The sequence below is a fragment of the Lotus japonicus genome, chromosome 3 (genome assembly GCF_012489685.1).
Source record: "Lotus japonicus ecotype B-129 chromosome 3, LjGifu_v1.2".
Classification (NCBI taxonomy): domain Eukaryota; kingdom Viridiplantae; phylum Streptophyta; class Magnoliopsida; order Fabales; family Fabaceae; genus Lotus; species Lotus japonicus.
Window position 1 is genome coordinate 13,499,753 of NC_080043.1, and position 21,631 is coordinate 13,521,383.

At 41.0% G+C, this 21,631-nt stretch overlaps 1 protein-coding gene across 1 annotated transcript; it reads left to right on the forward strand.

Annotated features, from left to right (window-relative positions):
• Positions 1–569: 569 nt before the first annotated feature.
• On the forward strand, positions 570–3,655 carry LOC130749033 (NAC domain-containing protein 67-like). Its single transcript, XM_057602308.1, has 3 exons — positions 570–825; positions 921–1,213; positions 2,707–3,655. The coding sequence occupies exons 1-3, from the start codon at positions 612–614 to the stop codon at positions 3,097–3,099; spliced, it is 900 nt and encodes a 299-aa protein (XP_057458291.1). The 5' UTR covers positions 570–611; the 3' UTR covers positions 3,100–3,655.
• Positions 3,656–21,631: the final 17,976 nt, after the last annotated feature.

The window sequence follows — 21,631 nt, forward strand, 5'->3', positions numbered from 1 at the left end:
AAAATTAATGTTAAAGAAGTCAGATAACTATAAGATGATCATTCATTAAATTTTGATAAAGATCGATCTTTGTTTGGAAGATTCATATAAACAGTTTGGTAAATACGGGCCGTAGACTCAGCAATAACGTTATATATGAATAATCAATTCAAGAATTCGTAAAAAAAAAATACAAAATTGAAGGCGTTAACCATCAATTCAATTTAATTAATTATTTTATTTTATTTTTTTATACATAAAGATAAATTGTACCTTCCAGAATTTGATTTCTTGACCCCCCTCCAACCATATGTCCTTCAACTCTTACCACTTAAAAAACAATACATATCAATTCTTAATTTATAAAAACTAAATTATTCAATTTTTCTTTGAAGGTGATATTCAAATTCAATCTATCTTTTAAAGATAAGCCAATTGAAATTTGAAATGTTAGCTATTCATTAAGTCCGATCGAACAGATAAAAATAAGATTTCAGTAATCTAGTGTGGGGATATTTCTAGCACCACTATAAAAAAAAACCCTATAGAAATTAATGTAAAGTCAGTTAGAACTTTTCTAGTATCTTTTTTTTATCTCTGCTTAGGTCTTCTTGATTTCTTGTTTTCCGTCAATGGAGAACACTAACTCTCCACTGCCTTGTATTGTTATTGATCAAGATCGTAGGAATAACACACTGAAATCGTTACCACCTGGTTTCAAGTTTCTACCAGAAGATTATGAGTTGATCAAGTATTATTTGCAAGCTAAACTCAATGGTCGCCCTATTCCTTGTGATCAAATTTATGATGTTAATGTTTACAATTATGACCCTCAAGAACTCAATGGTATGTAACTTTATGTATTATTATTAATTTATTATCATCCAAAACGTACATCCTAAATTGATTTTTTTATTATTATTGTATTTTATTTTACGCAGATATATTTAAACGTGAAGGAGTACAAGACATGTATTTTTTCAATTCAAGAAATCGGAAATACCCAAATGGACATCGCCCTGATCGTGCTGTTGAAGGTTTTGGTTTTTGGAAGGCTAGTGGAAAAGAAACACCAATAAATAGCAATGGAAATACTATTGGATTTAAAAGGACATTGGTGTTTTACAGAGGAAAACCTAACAAAGATCCAGTGAAAACAAATTGGATTATGAAAGAGTTTACACTAAATTACAAGGCGAATGTTGCAAGCTCAGGCACTGCACTTCCAACTAAGGTAAACAATTCATGAGATTTCAACTTAAAGATAATGCATGAGTTTTTTACTTTTCATAATTATGAGTGATTTAAGCTAGGCAGTGACTATTTGCGCCTCCCCGTTTTACTAAGTCCGCCATCTCCTTTTTTAAAAATTCCAACATTGCCCTTAGTAAAAAAAAATAAAAAGGTAATATTTTATTTTTACTTCCCACACACCATCTCCTTCTTCCTCCTCATCCTCCTCTTAATCCTCCACTCCCAATTTCTTTTGGATGATCTCAAGTCAAGAATAGAAGCTTACCCATATAAGTTTTTACCTTTTTCTGAGCTTTTTTTCAGTTTTTTTTAGCTTTCATCGCGATTTCGCGACTTCCCGACTTAACTGGTTAGTCCCGCACTTAAACATGCGGTAGTGAAACAAATTACATGCTCCCGCTAACATAAGTGCGGAAGTGTGAAATTTATACCTTCCGCTAACTTGTTAGAGGAAGTGAAAAACTTAGTCATTTCAATCGTGTTAAGGTCTGGTACTGCTACCTAAATAAAATTGATTTTCCCGCACTTAAAAGTGCGGAACGTGATGTGTTGGAATAATAGTTCCGAAGTTTAAACTGTGGAAGGCAAATTCAGAGAGAATTCAGAGAGAATTAAAAAAAAATTGACTATCCGCAGGCTAACCGCACTTAAACATGCGGTAGTCATAAAACCTGTCCGCAGTTTAAAGTGCGGGCAAGTCACGAAACATCCTCCCATGACAGAATCAAATCGAGGGACTGAATGAAGACACATAATACAACCTCCCATGGTTAATGTGGGTTTGAGAGACTTGATTTTGTAAGGGTTGCAAATTTTGAAATTGGGTTGGAGAGGAAGAGGACTTATACGCTTGAAAGAGGGGGGAGGGTTTGTAGGGAAAGATAAGGTAGTTTTTTTTAATTTAAATTACTGAAGGGTATTTTGGTCTTTTTTCAGTTTTGGGGATGGCGCACTTAGTAAAATAGGAGGCGCAAATAGTCACTGCCTTTAAGCTAATAGTATATGATAATTATAGGTAGCGCTCACTTGGTGAGCTAAGGAAAATGAAGGCTATTGAAGGATGAAGGGTGAAGGGCTAGGGTTCAAACCCTGGCGAATGAACTAATTTACTAACAATTGACAACTAATATTTGCCTATTAATTTTTTTTTTGCATATAGAACATATGGCAAGCATCTCATGTATTACTTGATTTATTAATTTTTTAAAATAACATGTAAAAAAATATTTGATACAAAAAAAAACTGAAATTGTCTCATGTTTACAATATTAATTTTAGAGTGATTTTGAATTCATCAGATAATATTCGGTCCATTTAACCTAAAAAATTGTCTGATATAAAGAAAATATTGTCTGATCATTGAGAAATTTGTATAGGGCTTTACATATGTACTTTTGATGTTTATCTTTACACATATTTTGAATATCAAATTATGATTCTAAAAAAATTTCATTTATGTTTGTATAAATGCAGTTGGATGACTGGGTTCTTTGCAAAATTTATAAGAACAAAAGTAATAATATGAAAAGCCAAGATACTGAGAAAGTGAATGAAGGCCTAGGTGAAAAGCAAAGTCAACACTTTGAAGAAATGGCAACATCGCATGAAGTGATTCCTGCTCAGCAAATGCAAATTCCTTCTTCAGATTTTCCTATTTTAGAGAACCTAACTGTTAATACCAAAATTAAATACCTTGAGTCAAGAACAATACTTTGTTATTTGAATATATTTCTATTTGCATGCCTTATATTTCGACCTACTTGGCCACTGGATGCATGCTTCAGATATACCAAAGCGGCTTTGGTCGAAATTAATGGTTCAAGTTTGTTATCTCAAATTGGAAGACCAAGTCAAATTGGTAATTGATCAAATTGACAGCACATACTTTGCGGTTACTAAATGATGCTTGGAGTGGGTTTTTCAAATTGTCAAACGGTTATCAAGTGAAACTGGCAGCAGCATAGCATAGCATCATGGAGTAGTTACTACATATTAGGGAGAGTTGTTGCTGGAAGTTATTATTTTGTAATCATGCCAAATAAATGGCTGTAGATTGTGTAGTTATTTCTAGTTCATTTGTAACCGTAGGATCTAGTAGCAGTTTCATTCCAAGTTCTATAAGTAGCAAATCTAATTGTAAAATTACTCAGACTCACACAATTACTCAAAACTCTCAATGGATGCCTCCAAGTCTCATGTGACATATGGCTACAAAGAGACTAAGAGTGTGCTGTGATTCTCACCTTTAATTTTCAATGCAATTTCATTTCCTTTGCCATTTTGATTTCCTTTTACTTTTTGTTCCTCTTTTTCCTTTCGATCCTCTACTATTTTTTCCCTTTTGTTCATACTGTTCTTCACAAAAACCCGACCTTGACATTTAAAACGTCTTCACTAAAGAACCCAGAGAGGACTCCGAATCCGGTCCTTAAATTGCTTTTGGATTCTGTTTGTTTACCAAAAATCGGTGTAAACAAATTGGCACACCTGGTGGGACCATTTTAGTGAAAACTAAGTTTTAAAGTGTCATTTGTATTTGGTCCTGAATCTGTATTCAATATTTAATTCCACATATTGGTTTTGAGAATTCAAGACCAAATTATCATGGACCAGCGTGACTTCATTTTGGTCTCTGTACTTCAACGCCATAAGTTTATGTCAAATTGATTGTCATATTGATCAATCTTGACGTACACACATAATCAAGTGGAATTTATATTTGTTTGCCAATTAAAGTATTGGTACTTCTATTCGTATTTGGGAATTCCAAAACTTGTGAAAATGTTTAATGGCAGAATGATAAATAATGTCATTTCTGAAAATTCTGGGCAGAGAGAAAATCAAAATGGTCATGAACAGATTCAGTTCAGCACACTGGGAATGACCATGCCTTTGATGCAAAGTGGTTCAATGAATTTATTTCCTTCAAATTCAACCACTGATATTGATTTACAATCAATTAGGCAACAAATTGATGAGAGTAAGTACAACATGGTGAACATGTTGACACAACAGATATCAACTATGCTTAATCCTCTCATTCAAAATACTCAACACTTGACTCGACAATTGTGTCGAATTGCTGATGTTTTTGGAGCACCGCCTTTGAACCAAACGTTCCAGCAAGTTCCTGATTATGGTCAAAGTGTGCCTCTAAATTTTACTCAACATGAAGTTCAGAATTTTAGTCAAAATGAGCCTCAAAATTTGCCTCAAGATCAGAATTTTGGTCCAAGCGAAGTTCTGAATGGACAAGAAAATTCAGTCCAAAATCAGCAACAGAATTTTGATCAAAATTTAGACAACAATGTCTTAGTTAATCGAAATCAAAATGACTATGGGGGGCCACAAAATGTGGCCAATGCTGTCGAAGAAGTTCTAAATCATCATGGTTTCAATGTTGGATATGCCAATCGTCCAAATGTCACGTCTCCGTTTTCTGAAGTAGTTCTTCAAGCAGAACTTCCAAGGGGAGGAAAGGTTCCAAAAGTTACTAAATTTTCAGGAGACACAGGTGAATCGACTGTTAAGCATATTGCAAGGTACCAACTTGAAATTTGTGATCTTGCTAACAATGAATTGTTGAAAATGAAATATTTTCCAAGTTCCTTGACGAAAAATGCTTTCACTTGGTTTACTACTCTACCTCCTAATTCGATCCATAATTGGAATGAATTGGAGATGGCTTTTCATGAGCAATTCTTTAGAGGAGAAACCAAAGTGACATTAATGGACTTGGCTAATGTTGAGAGGCAACCGAATGAGCCAATTGATGACTACTTAATTCGATTTAGGCATATGAAAACTAGATGTTCTACTCATGTGCCTGAATTCGAATTAGTAAAAATGGCTATTGGGGGCCTAGACTATTCGATTAAAAAGAATTTGGTTAATGATGAGTTCATAGATATGACTCAATTGGCTCATAAGGTTAAAAGGGTAGAGAAACTAAGGCTTGAGAAATACAAGCCTGAAGAAGTTTTTCAAGGAGAAGAAAGTTCTTGCATAAGAGCCACTCAAAATCCTGAAATTGGTCAAGATGAAATTGATCAATCTGATGAGGATAGTGATAGTGATGAGAATGAAGTGAATATGGCTGAATTTAAGCCAAAGTCTCCCTATACTTATGAAGATGAGAGCAAAGGGAAATTTCCAGCAAAATCCTTCAAAGGATTGAAGACTACAAGTGACTATAAGAAGGTTATGGTGAAATGGAGCCAGAATTTGCCAAGGACCTCAAACCCAAAAGGGATTGGCTGAAGCATGAGTACCTTGATTTGAATTTCGGCCTATGTGGCCGAAAATAAAAGAGAAACGGCCTTCATGGCCGAAAACAATGAATAAGCAGTTCTAATGGTGCTTCATCAAAGTTGAAATGATTATTTTGAAGAGCCATGCAAATTCGAGAAAAGTAAGAGGTTAGTCGAAAAAGCTACTTAGCATGGTAAGAATTTATTATTTAAATTCTGAACCACGACATAATGGTTATAAGCTTTAAGACTCCAAAATTTTAGTATCAAATTGGAGAGGAGTTGTTAAGCCAAAATTACAAGTACTACAATTCTCGACACCATGGTGCAAAAGTGGTTTCTCGACAGAAAGGGTTTGGCGAAGCCGGCAACTCAGCGCACGATGTCCCTCAAAGACAAGTTAGTAAAAGCCATAACTCGACACACTCAGAAGATGAAGAAATCTCGATCATCTTAATGGAAGAGGCCGTTACCGAATAACAAGCAACTACAAGCACGTGCGTACACCCACGACGCCACGAATAGCAACGGTTGCCCACGACTCAGAACCATCCACGTGGCAATAGAGTCACGTGCGCGAAGACCATCGGCTAAACGTGGGGTATGGCGCCAAAATTCAAAACCTACGAAGCCATCGTGCATCCAAGGAAAAAACCGCCAAGAACATGGGCAGAAAGAACACTATAAATAGAGGAAGCAGCAGCAGAAGAAGGGGTTCCCAACTAAAAACTCTGAAAATTCACCAAAAGCTCTAAACGTCCGCATCAATGAGACTTCGAGAGCAGAACGTGATGATGGAGGAGTATGTTGCAGAACCAACGCTTTAGTTTCCCTGCATTTCAGTTTGTTGATTTCCAGTTCTTGTGTGTAGCTTGTTTTGTCGAAATTTGCTTTCATGTTATTTTAGTTTGCTTGACTGTTTTGTAATCGACTCATATTCAATAAAGTCCAGTTTCGTTTGAGTTGTTTATTGTTGTCGAGAATACACTCGTTCACACACTACACTTTGGCAAAGCGTTTTCTCAAAAGGACCCCGAATCTAAACTTCCTTTAGTCGAACTAAGAGGATATTTGTTTACCAAAAATCCGTGTAAACAAATTGGCACGCCCAGTGGGACCGTTTTTGTGAAAACTAAGTTTTACAGAAGCATTTTGTGTGTTTGGGTTTATTGCATGCTATTTGGTATTTGCTACTTGTCTTGATTGTGATTTATATGCACCTGAGAAGTGGTAAGACTTTGAGTATGGCAAGTAATCGAGGAAGAACCTCCCCTCAAGGATCTAACGTGGGTAATCAGAGTAGCCCTGGGGGAAGTAGCGGTAACAATAATGAAGAAGTTTCTACTGGAATGGGGCATGGCACCAGTATGCCAACCCAGAACGTGGCAATTTCTGCAGTTGCAGAAATGCCTGTATCTACATCAGTACAGGCACAAATCGTTTCAACGATTACGAGGGACATGCCTTATGGTATGCCTACATCTATGATGCAAGGCATACAAGGCACGTATTCGACGTTCCCTGAAAATGTTCCCCCATTCAGCATACCCCCTTTTGGGGCAAATGGAACAATGTTAAACTTGGGAAGTCGAGTTAGTCCCCCTATTCCTGGATCTAGTTCACAAATTTATTTATCTACAGGTATGAATAGTGGTTCACTTCAAGCCATTAGGCAGCAAGTAGATGATAGTAACCATGAAATGGTTAACATGCTATCTCGACAGATAGGTGAGCTAATCAACCCTGTGCTCCAAAATAATAATGCCAATAATCAGCATTTGGCACGACAGATGGATCGTTTGGCGACAGCCCTGGGGGCACCAGTCGAAATCCAACCGGCACCAGGGATTAACCAAATCCCGTTGCCTAACCATGTCCCTGCCCCGGTGCGCTATCAGGCGCCGCAACACCAAGAGATGAGGGCAAACCCTTTGTACGAGGCAGTGCAGCCACCATTGCAAAATGTGTATATGGTAAACAGGGAAGAACACGCTGATGGTGTGCTAGAAAGAATTCGACACCAGAACGCTGGGGGGCAACAAAATGTTGCTGCTGTGGTGGAGCAATTGTTGAACCAACATGGTTTCAACGTGGGTTTCGCGAATAGACCCCATTTTGTGTCAGCCTTTACAGAGGAGGTTCTCGAATCAGAACTTCCTCGAGGCTGGAAGGTCCCCAAATTCACTAAGTTCTCGGGGGATTCAGGAGAGTCCACGGTAGAACACATAGCCAGGTACCAAATCGAAGCAGGAGACTTAGCCATCAATGAAAATTTAAAAATGAAGTACTTCCCGAGTTCTCTAACCAAAAATGCATTTACCTGGTTTACCACCCTCGCTCCTAGGTCAGTCCATACATGGGCCCAGTTGGAAAGAATTTTCCATGAACAGTTCTTTAGGGGAGAGTGCAAAGTAAGTTTGAAGGACCTGGCTAGTGTTAAAAGAAAGCCAGCAGAGCCTATTGATGACTACCTAAACAGGTTTAGGATGCTTAAATCTCGATGTTTCACCCATGTCCCTGAACACGAGCTAGTTGTCTTAGCCGCTGGTGGTCTAGAGTATTCTATTAGAAAGAAGATCGACACTCAGTATATTCGAGATATGTCTTTGCTCGCAGATAGAGTGAGGCACATCGAATTGCTAAAGGCCGAAAAGTCAGAGGAAAGGGCCAAGACTACTAAGTGGCCAAAGAAGGAGAAGGTAGCGTACATAGATGCGGATTCAGTAGGTCAGAGTCCATGTGTCTATCGAGAAGTCCCGGCGGACGTCGATTTGAATGACGTCAATCTGGCTGAACTTCAGCCAGGGGATCCTTATGTTTGTAAAGCATTGAAACCACGTGAAAACAAACTTGGGGAGGAAAACCCCAAGAACACGATTCCTGCTGTGAAAACTTATACTTTTGATGTGGCCAAATGCGATGCAATCTATGATATACTTGTGTCTGATGGTTTGCTTGTGGTCCCTAAAGACCAAAAACTTCCTTCTCCTGAACAAAGGAAAGGGAAGAAATATTGCAAATATCACAACTTTTTTGGTCATTGGACCTCACAATGTGTTCGTTTCATGGACCTTGTGCAGGGGGCATTGGACTCAGGAAGACTCAAGTATGATGAAAAAGCCAAAGGTCAAATGAAGATCGACTCTGATCCACTGCAGATAGCTGAGGCCAACTATGTAGAGCCTTTCTACATTGGCATGGTCGACATTTCCGAAAAGCTGAGTCTGGGTTTGACGCTGGGAGAAGTAAGAGAAGAAAACATAGCTGTCGAAGAACCAGAGGTTGAGAAAGAAGTGAACTTGGAAGAGGTTTACCCCAAGGCTGGAGAAACCCTTGTCGAGTTTCTATCCCGCAGCAAAAATGGCGAGAAAGAAGTTATGCTGTGCCCTCGATGCAGCGCTGTTTTCGACAAATCCGCAGCCAAGGCCTATCAAGATTCAGAAATGAAAAGGCATTATCAGAGGAAGGCTCCTATATCCAGGAGACTGAAGTACCCTCACGAGGAGTGGGTCGAGAGAGACCAGGAACTCGATGACCATAAAGGCCAGAAAGCAAGCAATAAAGACAAAACTTACCTCCCCAATGCTGGATTGCCAAGAAACCAATGGTTCGGGCCAGCGCCTCCAAGGCCAAAACCATACCCTAAGTGGCAGAAAATCGACTTAGGCCAGGGATCCTCTTACATCAACAATTCCCGTGTGTCACGAAGCTACTCCTATGGCTCTGGGAACTACTATGCTCCTGAACAAATGACCAGGACTCAGTTCAGGCGTTTTTTGAGGAAAAGGAAAGCTGAGAGGGAAAGAGGTGGCAAGTTCCGTTCACTATGGGATATAAAGCCAGAAGACAACTCTCGCAATGAACCTAGTGTGGCGTCGATTATCAACCAGCTGGACCACGCCATCAAACAGGGAACAACCGTACCACCAAATCCAGCTAAGGAAAAAGGGAAGGATGTTGTCGAAGATGAGGATGAAGACATGCTCGAAGATTTCGACGACAGTGATGGAGAGGAGCTTAACATCATCTGCATCGTGTCCATCCTACCTGCAGAATTCGATAGAATCTCAGAGGTCACTGAAAGCGAGGAAGACTACTATGTCGACGACGAAACAAATGACAATCCTTTGTGTTATTATGTGATGCAGAGAGGATCTGTCGAAGATGAAAGAGCTATCTTCCAAAGGCCAACCGAGCAAATGAAGAGCCATTTGAAACCGTTATTTGTTTGGGCCAAAGTCGAGGAGAAGGGTGTTAACAAAGTCCTTGTCGACGGGGGAGCTGCAATCAACCTCATGCCCGGATTTATGCTCAGGAAGTTAGGTAAAACTGAAGCGGATCTAATCTCACATGACATGGTGCTTTCTGATTATGAAGGAAAGACAGGTTCCTCCCTAGGGGCAATCATGTTGAACATAACCGTAGGAACAGTAGCCCGTTCCACATTGTTCATTGTGGTCCCTTCAAAGGCCAATTACAATTTGCTGCTGGGAAGAGAATGGATTCATGGCGTGGGGGCAGTTCCTTCGACCTTACACCAACGTATATCCATTTGGAAAGCTGATGGAGTTGTCGAAAATGTACAAGCAGATCAAAGCTACTATTTAGCAGAAACAAGCTATGTTGATAAGAAGAATTTCGAGAAGAGTTTAGCCACAATTGCTCCTTTAGACACAGTGGCTAACCAATACTTCAACCCCTACTCAGAGTACTCAGTAACGTTGGATCCCATCCGGGGCCTAAACCTCAATGAAACATGCAAACCTGATGCCATGAGTGGATGACACAGTGATGAAGAGAAAGATGCCACTGTTGGGTGGCAAGCCAATGATAAAGATGATTAATTCGAGCATGGCTCGAATTTCGGCTTACGCAGCCGAAAACAAAATAAGAACGGCCTTGGAGGCCGAGAGGATGGCCAAAGAAATGGCTATAGATGAAGCTAGTGTCTCAATCCTGCCCGTCGAATTGACACCCCAGGAGGAGGCAACAACAAATAAGGATGACACGTGCATAGAAGAAAACGAGCAGAGTGCCGAGGAATGCGGATTCAAGGACCTTTGCAATCTGAAGCTAGATTGCATCTATGATGACGGCCCATTGGGCTTCGAGAAGCCAGTGGTCGATTTGTCCAAGAAAATGGAAGCGCAAGACCCTTTAGAAGAAGTGGACCTGGGTGATGGCTTAGAAAAGAGGCCAACGTACATCAGTGCTCTAATTGACCCGGAGCTAAAAGACAGGATGGTGAAATTACTCAAGGAATTCAAAGACTGTTTCGCTTGGGATTACGATGAAATGCCTGGCCTCAGTCGAGAAGTGGTGGAATTGAAGTTACCCATCAAAGAAGACAAGAAACCAGTCAAGCAATTGCCCAGGAGGTTCTATCCAGATGTGTTGGTGAAAATCAAGGAAGAAATCGAAAGACTCCTCAGGTGTAAATTTATCAGAACAGCTCGATATGTGGACTGGTTAGCCAACGTGGTTCCAGTAATCAAGAAGAATGGAAAGATGAGAGTTTGCATAGATTTCCGAGATCTTAACGCTGTCACTCCAAAAGACGAGTATCACATGCCTATTGCTGAGATGATGGTGGACTCAGCTGCTGGTCACGAATACTTAAGCTTGTTGGATGGTTACTCAGGCTACAACCAAATCTTCATAGCAGAAGAGGACGTGTCGAAAACAGCTTTTCGATGTCCTGGTGCCTTGGGGATATACGAGTGGGTGGTCATGCCATTTGGGTTGAAAAACGCTGGCGCGACCTACCAAAGGGTAATGAATACCATTTTTCATGATTTTATAGAAACCTTCATGCAGGTTTATATTGATGACATTGTGGTGAAATCCCCATCAAGGGATAACCATTTGTTGCATCTAAGGAAATCCTTTGAGAGGATGAGAAAATATGGCTTGAAGATGAATCCCCTTAAATGTGCCTTTGGTGTTATTGCAGGTGATTTTTTGGGTTTTGTGGTGCATAAAAAGGGCATCGAGATCAACAAGAACAAAGCTAAAGCCATTCTCGACACTAGTCCACCAACCAGCAAGAAACAACTGCAATCACTATTGGGAAAGATTAACTTCCTAAGGAGATTCATTGCTAACCTCAGTGAGAAGACCAAGTCGTTTTCCCCACTTCTTCGACTTAAAAAGGAAGATGCGTTCCGCTGGGAAGCAGAGCATCAAAAAGCGTTCGATGAACTCAAAGTGTACTTGTCTAGCCCACCTATAATGGCACCACCTATAAGAGGAAAGCCAATGAAGTTGTACATCTCTGCCACGGATGGAACCATCGGAAGCATGTTGGCTCAAGAAGATGAAGATAGCAAAGAAAGAGCCATATTTTACTTAAGCAGGGTGTTAAATGATGCAGAAACTCGATACACCATGATCGAGAAATTGTGTTTATGCTTGTACTTCTCTTGTGTAAAGCTGAAATATTATATAAAGCCAATCGATGTAATGGTTTTTTCTCATTATGATATAATAAAGCACATGTTATCCAAACCTATCTTGCATAGTCGAATTGGTAAATGGGCTTTAGCCCTAACCGAGTATTCACTAACTTATGCCCCACTAAAGGCAGTTAAGGGACAAGCAATTGCTGACTTCCTGGCAGACCATACTTTGCCTCAAGAAATCATAACTTACGTGGGCATCCAACCTTGGAAGCTATTTTTCGACGGTTCTAGCCATAAGAATGGTACTGGGATCGGGATGTTCATAGTATCCCCAAGGGGCATCCCCACGAAATTCAAGTTTAGGATTAAGAGTAACTGCTCAAATAATGAGGCTGAGTACGAGGCATTAACATCAGGCCTCGAGATCCTGATAGCCCTTGGGGCAAAGAATGTCGTCGTAAAAGGGGACTCTGAGTTGGTAATAAAGCAACTTACCAAGGAATACAAGTGCATTAGTGAAAATCTAGCTAGGTATTACACGAAAGCTAGCAATTTGTTGGCCAAATTCGACGAAGCTAGGCTAGGTCACGTTTCCAGAGTGGACAATCAAGAAGCCAATGAATTGGCACAAATCGCGTCAGGATATATGGTCGATAAATGTAGGTTAAAAGAGCTTATCGAGGTCAAAGAAAAACTAAACCCCTCTAACCTCGACATCCTGGTCATTGACAATATGGCACCTAATGATTGGAGAAAGCCAATTGTCGATTACTTGCAAAATCCTGTGGGTACTACAGATAGAAAGACAAAATACAGGGCAATGAGCTATGTCATCATGGGAAACGAGCTATTCAAGAAAAACGTCGACGGAACACTACTGAAGTGTTTAAGTGAAGACGACGCGTTCATAGCGATCTCGGCCGTTCACGACGGGCTATGTGGTGCCCACCAGGCAGGAATCAAGATGAAATGGATCCTATTTCGACAAGGGATGTATTGGCCTACTATTATGAAAGATTGTATGGAGTATGCCAAGAGGTGCCAAGATTGTCAGAGACACGCGGGGATACAACATGTGCCAGCAAGTGAATTACACTCAATCATTAAGCCTTGGCCATTCAGGGGTTGGGCTTTAGACCTAATTGGCGAAATTAACCCATGTTCTTCCAGGCAGCATAAGTACATCATAGTGGCTATAGATTACTTTACCAAGTGGGTAGAGGCAATTCCTCTACAAAATGTGACCCAGGACACGGTGATCGAGTTCATTCAGAATCACATAGTGTACCGCTTTGGGCTACCTGAGTCACTTACTACAGACCAAGGCACAGTGTTTGTAGGCCAAAAGGTGGCATCATTCGCAGAATCTTGGGGTATAAAACTCCTAACCTCGACCCCCTATTATGCTCAAGCGAATGGTTAAGTCGAAGCGGCCAACAAAACGTTGATCTCCTTGATTAAAAAACATGTTGGTCGAAAACCTAAAAACTGGCATCAAACGTTAGGCCAAGTGCTTTGGGCTTACAGGAATTCACCTTAGGAATCTACCGGAGCAACGCCTTTTCGACTAGCATATGGTCAAGAAGCGGTATTACCAGTAGAAGTATATTTACAGTCGTGCAGAATTCAAAGGCAAGAGGAAATTCCAAGTGAAGATTATTGGAGTATGATGCTTGACGAATTAGTCAATCTCGACGAAGAAAGACTATTGGTGTTGGATACCTTAACCAGGCAAAAGGATCGCATTGCTAAAGCTTATAACAAAAAGGTTAGAGCTAAGTCTTTTATGCTTGGTGATTACGTATGGAAGGTCGTCTTACCAATTGATAAAAAAGATAAACGTTATGGAAAGTGGGCCCCAAACTGGGAAGGCCCTTTTACAGTCGAGAAAGTACTTTTAAACAACGCTTATTCGATTAAGGAATTAGGAGGTAATCGACAAATGACGATAAATGGCAAATATTTAAAAACGTATAAGCCAACATTGCATGAGATAAACATCGAATAAGGAAGTAAAAGAAAATAAATTGCCAAACGCGAATGTTTTATTGAGTAGAATAGAGCATTACAACTATGGCAAAGGAATTTTAAAAGGGAGGGTTGGCCCTACAACTATTGTATCTGGCCCTAAGAGGCTCTATGCGCCTCAAGACATCCTCTTGTTGGGATTCCAGTCGCGATTTCTCCTGTCGAATATCCAGCTCTTCACGGGCAGTAGAAGAAAGCTTGTCCACCAAGGTTTTCAGAGCTCCCACACTCCCCTCGGGGTCCGCCTGGCTAAGAGCAGCTTTCAACTCTTCAAATTCCTCCATCTTCTCGTCAATCTGGTGTTCAGCAAAGAACACTCGAGCAGTAAGCTCCCGGTGTTCTTCATATAGAGGTACAGCTTCATGCAGGAGACTCAAGAACTCCTGAAGAGGAATTCTTACCGAGGCAATAATATTCCTCGAAAGAAGTTGGTCAATGAGCCCCGTAAGCTCTTCAGCCAAAGGAAGGAAAGAGTGCAACTCCCAGAATAAGTCTTGATCAAAAGCCAAGTTCCGGATCTGGTTGAGAACACGACGGCTAGCCATGGCTGAAGGGATTTATGAAAGCAGGAAAAGAATTCTGGAAAAGAAACAAGGGGGAGTTTGGAGAAGTTACTGAAAAGAAGTAACCAAAAACGCTCTATTTATAGGGTAACAACCAAGGAATGCATTAATTAATGGCAATCAGTTGCCAACTCTTCATCTTACGGTTATAGGCCATGCAGATTACCACCACCATCGTGAATAGCTTTGGCTTTTAATGAACAAAGACTTGCATTGAATCAAGAAAACGTGGTATAAGATTGCAATAAATTGGTTCATTCCCCAGAAACAAAGCGACGACTATGTGAGGGGGTGCAAGGAAGTTTGAACGATGCAACAGTAAATGAATAGCCGTCAAAATAAATGCGTAGTGGAAACTGAAAAGACTTGGCAAATTAAACGTCAAATTATATGGCTTAGGTGCCAAAACCATTGTCGAAATATTACACGCAATTGGCATCGAAAGCCATGGTTAGAATAGTGCCATCATTACATTAAAAAAAAAAAGTCCTACAGCAGGGTTTTAAAAGAGTTCAAACAATCAGCAAAGGTGGCAATCTTGGCATCGAGACCCTTCTTCACAGCCTGATCAATCTCCAATTCCTTGATAACCTCTTTTGTCGAGATGATCAGAGCCTTGGAGTCTTTAGTAAGCACATCCAACTGATCCTTCACAGCAGGGCCTTCCTCGACCAAATCAGCTCGCTTTTTCTCCAGTTTGGTAATCTCTCGATGCAGCTCTTCAAGTTTGATGTCGACTTCAGAGATTTCATCTGCGATCAAAACCTTCCTAGCAGTGAACTTCTTGAAGTCCTCTTTCATTGCTGCAACTTGAGCTTTACCAGCAGAGACTTTTGCTTCCTTAAAGCTGACAGCTTGACCAACGTCCTTGACTTGATGAAAGGTGGCTGAAGCATCCACTAAAAAAGACTGAAGGTTAGCCAAAGCAGCAGCCTGTTGAGAATCGAGTTTTTGGCCAAGAAGGAAGACAAGCAATTCCTTAGCAGCATGGCTCGCTTGAGGATCAGCTTGGATCTGGTCGAGAAACCCATTGGCGAAGACAATAGCCTTCAGCCGACCCATACTCTCCTCGATCTGCTGAGAATTGGCTACCCCACTAGATTGAGCAGTCTCAGCAGTGGCATCAGCTTGACGGGGTGGAGAGTCCCATTCCAAGGTGCCATCGAGGAAGCTATCCAAAGCTGCCAGCGGGTCCTCCTCAAATAAAGTGTCGAGCTTTTCACTAGACACATGAGATGAAGAGCCACCCTTGGTTTGAGGTGAAACAGTGGCAGTCGATTTTGGAGGAGGCATAGGGTTGTCATCCTTGCCTGGAAGAGGCTCTGTTTCGCGGATGGGAGAAGTTGCACCCTGAGTTTCCTGCAAGAAAAACCTCTTTAATGCCCTTTCGATAAAGTAAAACGCGTATTAGAGGAGTCAACAAAACATGAAAAATATAAAGATACCTGGCAAGCAGAGTCCTTAGAAGGGCTCGAGTTGGTGGAGCTTCTAGAACGGCGAGGAGACTTATGACGAGATTTGCTCCTGACCTTCCTCCTTCCCTCAGATGTGGAGGTCTTTTTAGCTGAGGATGCGGCCTTGGGAGGTTTCTCGACACCTTCAGTTTTGGATTTTGCAGGAACGGGAGCTGGGGAATTCTCACGGGATGGAGGATTGGAAGTAGAGTGCTCATGAACATCAGTCTAAAGGAATCAAAACAAACAAGAGATGACTCAGATTAGGAAACCACGGGTTAAAAATGTCACAAGGTACCCTCGAGAATGGAGAACATACCTGAATGGCGGCGTCGCCACCACCCTCTTTGTCATCGACTTTTGTTTGAGCATCAGATGCCAACTTAGAAGCCCCACTAGGGGTGGAAACACCAACCCCCTTGGCCCTCTTCTGACTGGCCGAAGCAACAGGCTTAGGTTTCCGTTTTCGACTCTGTCGAAAACTACGTCAGCCCATAATCCAAGGGAATCGAAAAGGAAAAGGTAAAAGCATGAGGAAAGTACCTTGAGCTTGTCAGCAAGACTGACATCATCATCCTCATCATCATCATCATCATCCTCAATCACGACTGGCTTGTCCTTGGAGGAATGAGCCACTGGGGAAATAACTTGAGGAGCTGGTCGAATAATGACTTCAGCTGCAAACAAAAGAAAAATTAAGAAGTAAAACAGGAAAACCAAGGCCAAGTCGAAGTATTACCTTGACCAATACGCATGTTCAGCGATATGTGGTTGAAGATTTCGACGGGCACATGATACGGAAAGTTCCATAGGTGGTACTTAGTCCAAGTCACTCGCTTTCGAGGAGGTAGAGCTTGATTGGCCAACACATTTATGTTTACATGGTCAACCCATTTAGGCAAGACCGGTGGAAAAGCCAATGCAAACTTACTCGTAGGCAAAGACGGGAACCTAAAGCCAGTTTTTCGAATAACAAAAGATAGACCTTCCTCACCAGGAGGAACCACTAACTTGGATTTCTTGGCTTTAAGTTCCCATTTTTGCCTTAATACTTGGGCTGCTTTCGCAACTGTATCTCGAAGGAGAAGAGTTGGGTAATATACCACACCAAAGAACTCTTGAAAAGATCGAATTTCTGCCAGGTGCATACCTTTGGTCTTCTTCGGGTCCTGCTTCTGCAAAAGAAAAGCATCTGTCATGCATTGCAGACAATCGACGAGGGGCTTCGAAATTTGAGCCCAATACTCAGACCACCAGGCTTTGAAAGCATTAGTGGCATAATATGAAGGAGCGTAAGTGAAGGGGCTCAGGTTGAGGAGTCTCTTGTTATAAAACTGAACAGTCGTGTCGAAAACAGAAGCCCTCTTAATAGTTCCGGGGTACAGGACTAGACTCTTGTCAAATAAAGTGTTGGGTAGAACTTGGCTAAGCCCAAACTGTCGAGAAACCAATTGAGGGTTGTAGCCACATAGAGTGTAGTCACTGCTAGCAAAGCCCACAGTTAAAACCCTAGGAGACAAGAGGGTCCTCCAAAGTGTGATGTGGTGCTCCTTGGGAAATGCAGAATCAGAAGCATTAGGATAAGAATTCCTCAGCCAGAAAGGGCCACGAATAGCCTTGCTGTAAGGAGAGAAACTGGAACGGTAGTGCTTCAGCTCGAGAAACATGGTAAAGTACTTCCTGAAATCAGCTTCGAAACTCGACGCATCATAAGCAGGGGTCAGGGTCTCGAGCCTATGGGCATCAATCCTGGTGTTAGAAACAGTTAGAGGATTATCTCGTACCGGCAGAAGAGATTCGAGGACTGCATTCAACCAAAGTTGGAACAGCCAAAGTGGTCCAGCCGCATTCAGAGAGACGGTCTTAGTATTCCGGATATCCTCGACAGCTTCATTCAGCATTTGATACAGGTTGCCAAGGACGAGCCTAGCCATAGCAAGTTGTCGACCCTCGTGAAGCAGATTGGCTAAAGGCAAAAGCTTGGCAGGTATGCGCAAAGATTTGGTGCAAAAGACATAAGCAGACAGCCAATACAGCAAGAAAGCGACATGTTCAGCATCAGACACCTCACCACTCTCGACATAATGGTCCTTAATGAATCGACTAAAAGAAATGTTGTCAGTAGGAATCGAGATGGGTTTAACAGGAGCAGGTACAGAGTGATAATCATCACCAATGGGCCACAATCCGGTGATAGCAGCAACATCCAAGAGGGTGGGGGTGATCATACCAAAGGGAACATGAAGGCAATTAGTGGACCTCTCCCAGAAATAAAGTGCACTCAACAGCATAGCAGGGTTATACGAGATTGGAGATCTCGACAGCTGAATCAAGTCGAGAATCCCTACATCCTTCCAGTGTTGTCTCTTATCTCCCTCAACCCTATCTAACCATTTCAGGTAGGCCTTGTCGTTAGCAGAAGGGTTAGGAGGGGCTGAACGAAAGGCTCGTTTTGGGTCAGAAAGAAATGGCATACGGTAAGAGGGTTGAAATGCCAAAATGAGCTCCTCTCCCCTAACGCTAGGGTGAAATGATTCATGTTCTTCGGGGAGACTATTGGGCTTATCATGCTTCACTACTTTCAAAGGACCCAAAATGGCGCGTAAAGTACCATTAACAGAGAAAGGAATGAGTACCTGGGATTTCCAGATAGCTCTCTTCTCTGCTTCGTTGGGAGGCTCTGGAATCGCCACGCGCTTGGCCTCATCCAGCTTAAGCTCAGTGGCCAACGGAATGGTTTGCTCAGGATTGGAAGCCATTGAAAGACGCAGTAAGTATTTCAGGGAAGACGGAAGAAGATGAAGTGATGAAATCTGGAAGAAGAAGTTGAAGGTTGGAGGAAAGAGTAAAGCTTGAACAAGGAATACCAAGAGGGTATTTATAAACAGAAGGGAAAACGGAACCCAAGCCGCATTGAGCAGCAATTTATAAAAATTTGGGGTCCAAGCGATTTTATTAGTTAATTCATGTCACCTCTCAGCTTTTTGGCATAGGTGAAATCATGGCCCTAAAAAGGCTATAACTGTCAGTTAGTGGAGAAGTCATCAGACGTTATGGCTGCTGATTGGACTTGAAGATCGAATGGTCGAGAGCACAAAGCATTTGAATCGTTGGAATCGAACGGCTGCGATAAAAAATGCTTGGTGTCTTCGAGCTAAAGCAGTCGACAACCAACATTTTTGGGGGGCAACTGTTAAGCCAAAATTACAAGTACTACAATTCTCGACACCATGGTGCAAAAGTGGTTTCTCGACAGAAAGGGTTTGGCGAAGCCGGCAACTCAGCACACGATGTCCCTCAAAGACAAGTTAGTAAAAGCCATAACTCGACACACTCAGAAGATGAAGAAATCTCGATCATCTTAATGGAAGAGGCAGTTACCGAATAACAAGCAACTACAAGCACGTGCGTACACCCACGACGCCACGAATAGCAACGGTTGCCCACGACTCAGAACCATCCACGTGGCAATAGAGTCACGTGCGCGAAGACCATCGGCTAAACGTGGGGTATGGCGCCAAAATTCAAAACCCACGAAGCCATCGTGCATCCAAGGAAAAAACCGCCAAGAACATGGGCAGAAAGAACACTATAAATAGAGGAAGCAGCAGCAGAAGAAGGGGTTCCCAACTAAAAACTCTGAAAATTCACCAAAAGCTCTAAACGTCCGCATCAATGAGACTTCGAGAGCAGAACGTGATGATGGAGGAGTATGTTGCAGAACCAACGCTTTAGTTTCCCTGCATTTCAGTTTGTTGATTTCCAGTTCTTGTGTGTAGCTTGTTTTGTCGAAATTTGCTTTCATGTTATTTTAGTTTGCTTGACTGTTTTGTAATCGACTCATATTCAATAAAGTCCAGTTTCGTTTGAGTTGTTTATTGTTGTCGAGAATACACTCGTTCACACACTACACTTTGGCAAAGCGTTTTCTCAAAAGGACCCCGAATCTAAACTTCCTTTAGTCGAACTAAGAGGATATTTGTTTACCAAAAATCCGTGTAAACAGGAGTATAAAGCTTTAAATCAATGTTTCACATGCCAATCAAATGCCATGGTTATATGTTAATATATATTAGGTAGACTTTGATGGCAATGAAGTACTGGTTCACATGCCATTTAAGTTCGACACTCAAAGTTGATCGTGAGTATGTTTCTAATGACTAAGAATATTAATTGGTCTAGTGATGGTTGAAAATGGTCGGAAAGTTTCCAATCGAAATGATGAAAACCTTTGACCAATATATTAAGAGGTTAAGACCAATATATATTCTTTGAGAGTCACTGATTCGTTTCTTGACTCAAGTCAGAGAATAAAAATGAAGAATGGCATGTAGCCTTATCATCTTGGCTTTGACCAGAAAATATATGGTCGAGAATTCTAATGTCATTGGCAAAGCAATAAATCAAGTTAAGTGTTACCAACCCAATATTTCGACCAAATATTTGGAGAAGCTGAGTCCCTAGAGATTCAGAAAGAAATGGCTAGAGTATTCAAATAAGGCCATGAAGTGTTTATTTAATTTTGGTGTTGCAATTCAAAATGTTATTCCTCTCACTTCTTTCGAGAAACAACATTTTGGGGGGCCTCTGTTAATACCAAAATTAAATACCTTGAGTCAAGAACAATACTTTGTTATTTGAATATATTTCTATTTGCATGCCTTATATTTCGACCTACTTGGCCACTGGATGCATGCTTCAGATATACCAAAGCGGCTTTGGTCGAAATTAATGGTTCAAGTTTGTTATCTCAAATTGGAAGACCAAGTCAAATTGGTAATTGATCAAATTGACAGCACATACTTTGCGGTTACTAAATGATGCTTGGAGTGGGTTTTTCAAATTGTCAAACGGTTATCAAGTGAAACTGGCAGCAGCATAGCATAGCATCATGGAGTAGTTACTACATATTAGGGAGAGTTGTTGCTGGAAGTTATTATTTTGTAATCATGCCAAATAAATGGCTGTAGATTGTGTAGTTATTTCTAGTTCATTTGTAACCGTAGGATCTAGTAGCAGTTTCATTCCAAGTTCTATAAGTAGCAAATCTAATTGTAAAATTACTCAGACTCACACAATTACTCAAAACTCTCAATGGATGCCTCCAAGTCTCATGTGACATATGGCTACAAAGAGACTAAGAGTGTGCTGTGATTCTCACCTTTAATTTTCAATGCAATTTCATTTCCTTTGCCATTTTGATTTCCTTTTACTTTTTGTTCCTCTTTTTCCTTTCGATCCTCTACTATTTTTTCCCTTTTGTTCATACTGTTCTTCACAAAAACCCGACCTTGACATTTAAAACGTCTTCACTAAAGAACCCAGAGAGGACTCCGAATCCGGTCCTTAAATTGCTTTTGGATTCTGTTTGTTTACCAAAAATCGGTGTAAACACTAACTTATCTGGATTTTCCTCCTCCTCTTGCTACACCTACGGCTACTCCTACTCCTCCTCCTCCTGAAATATCATGGGATGAGTTTGATACACATGATATAATTTGGAGCTTTGAACAAGGAGACTTGGATATTAATTTAGATTATTTGTAGAAACGAATTATGTACAAGCCAATTCCCACAAAATGAGTCACTTCCTTGAGCCATATATTAAAGGAGATCTATGTTGTTGACAAGAAATTTTAATTTTTAGTTGTAAAATTTCTTTTGACATTGAAAGAATTTATTATTACTACTCCATACGTGAT

What these genes read in the sequence shown, in the direction of transcription:
- LOC130749033 (XM_057602308.1), top strand. Translation starts at nt 612, where the DNA reads ATGGAGAACACTAACTCTCCACTGCCTTGTATTGTTATTGATCAAGAT. An exon ending in TGACCCTCAAGAACTCAATG is followed by an intron (nt 826 to 920) that starts GTATGTAACTTT and finishes TATTTTACGCAG; the next exon opens with ATATATTTAAACGTGAAGGA. An exon ending in GCACTGCACTTCCAACTAAG is followed by an intron (nt 1,214 to 2,706) that starts GTAAACAATTCA and finishes GTATAAATGCAG; the next exon opens with TTGGATGACTGGGTTCTTTG.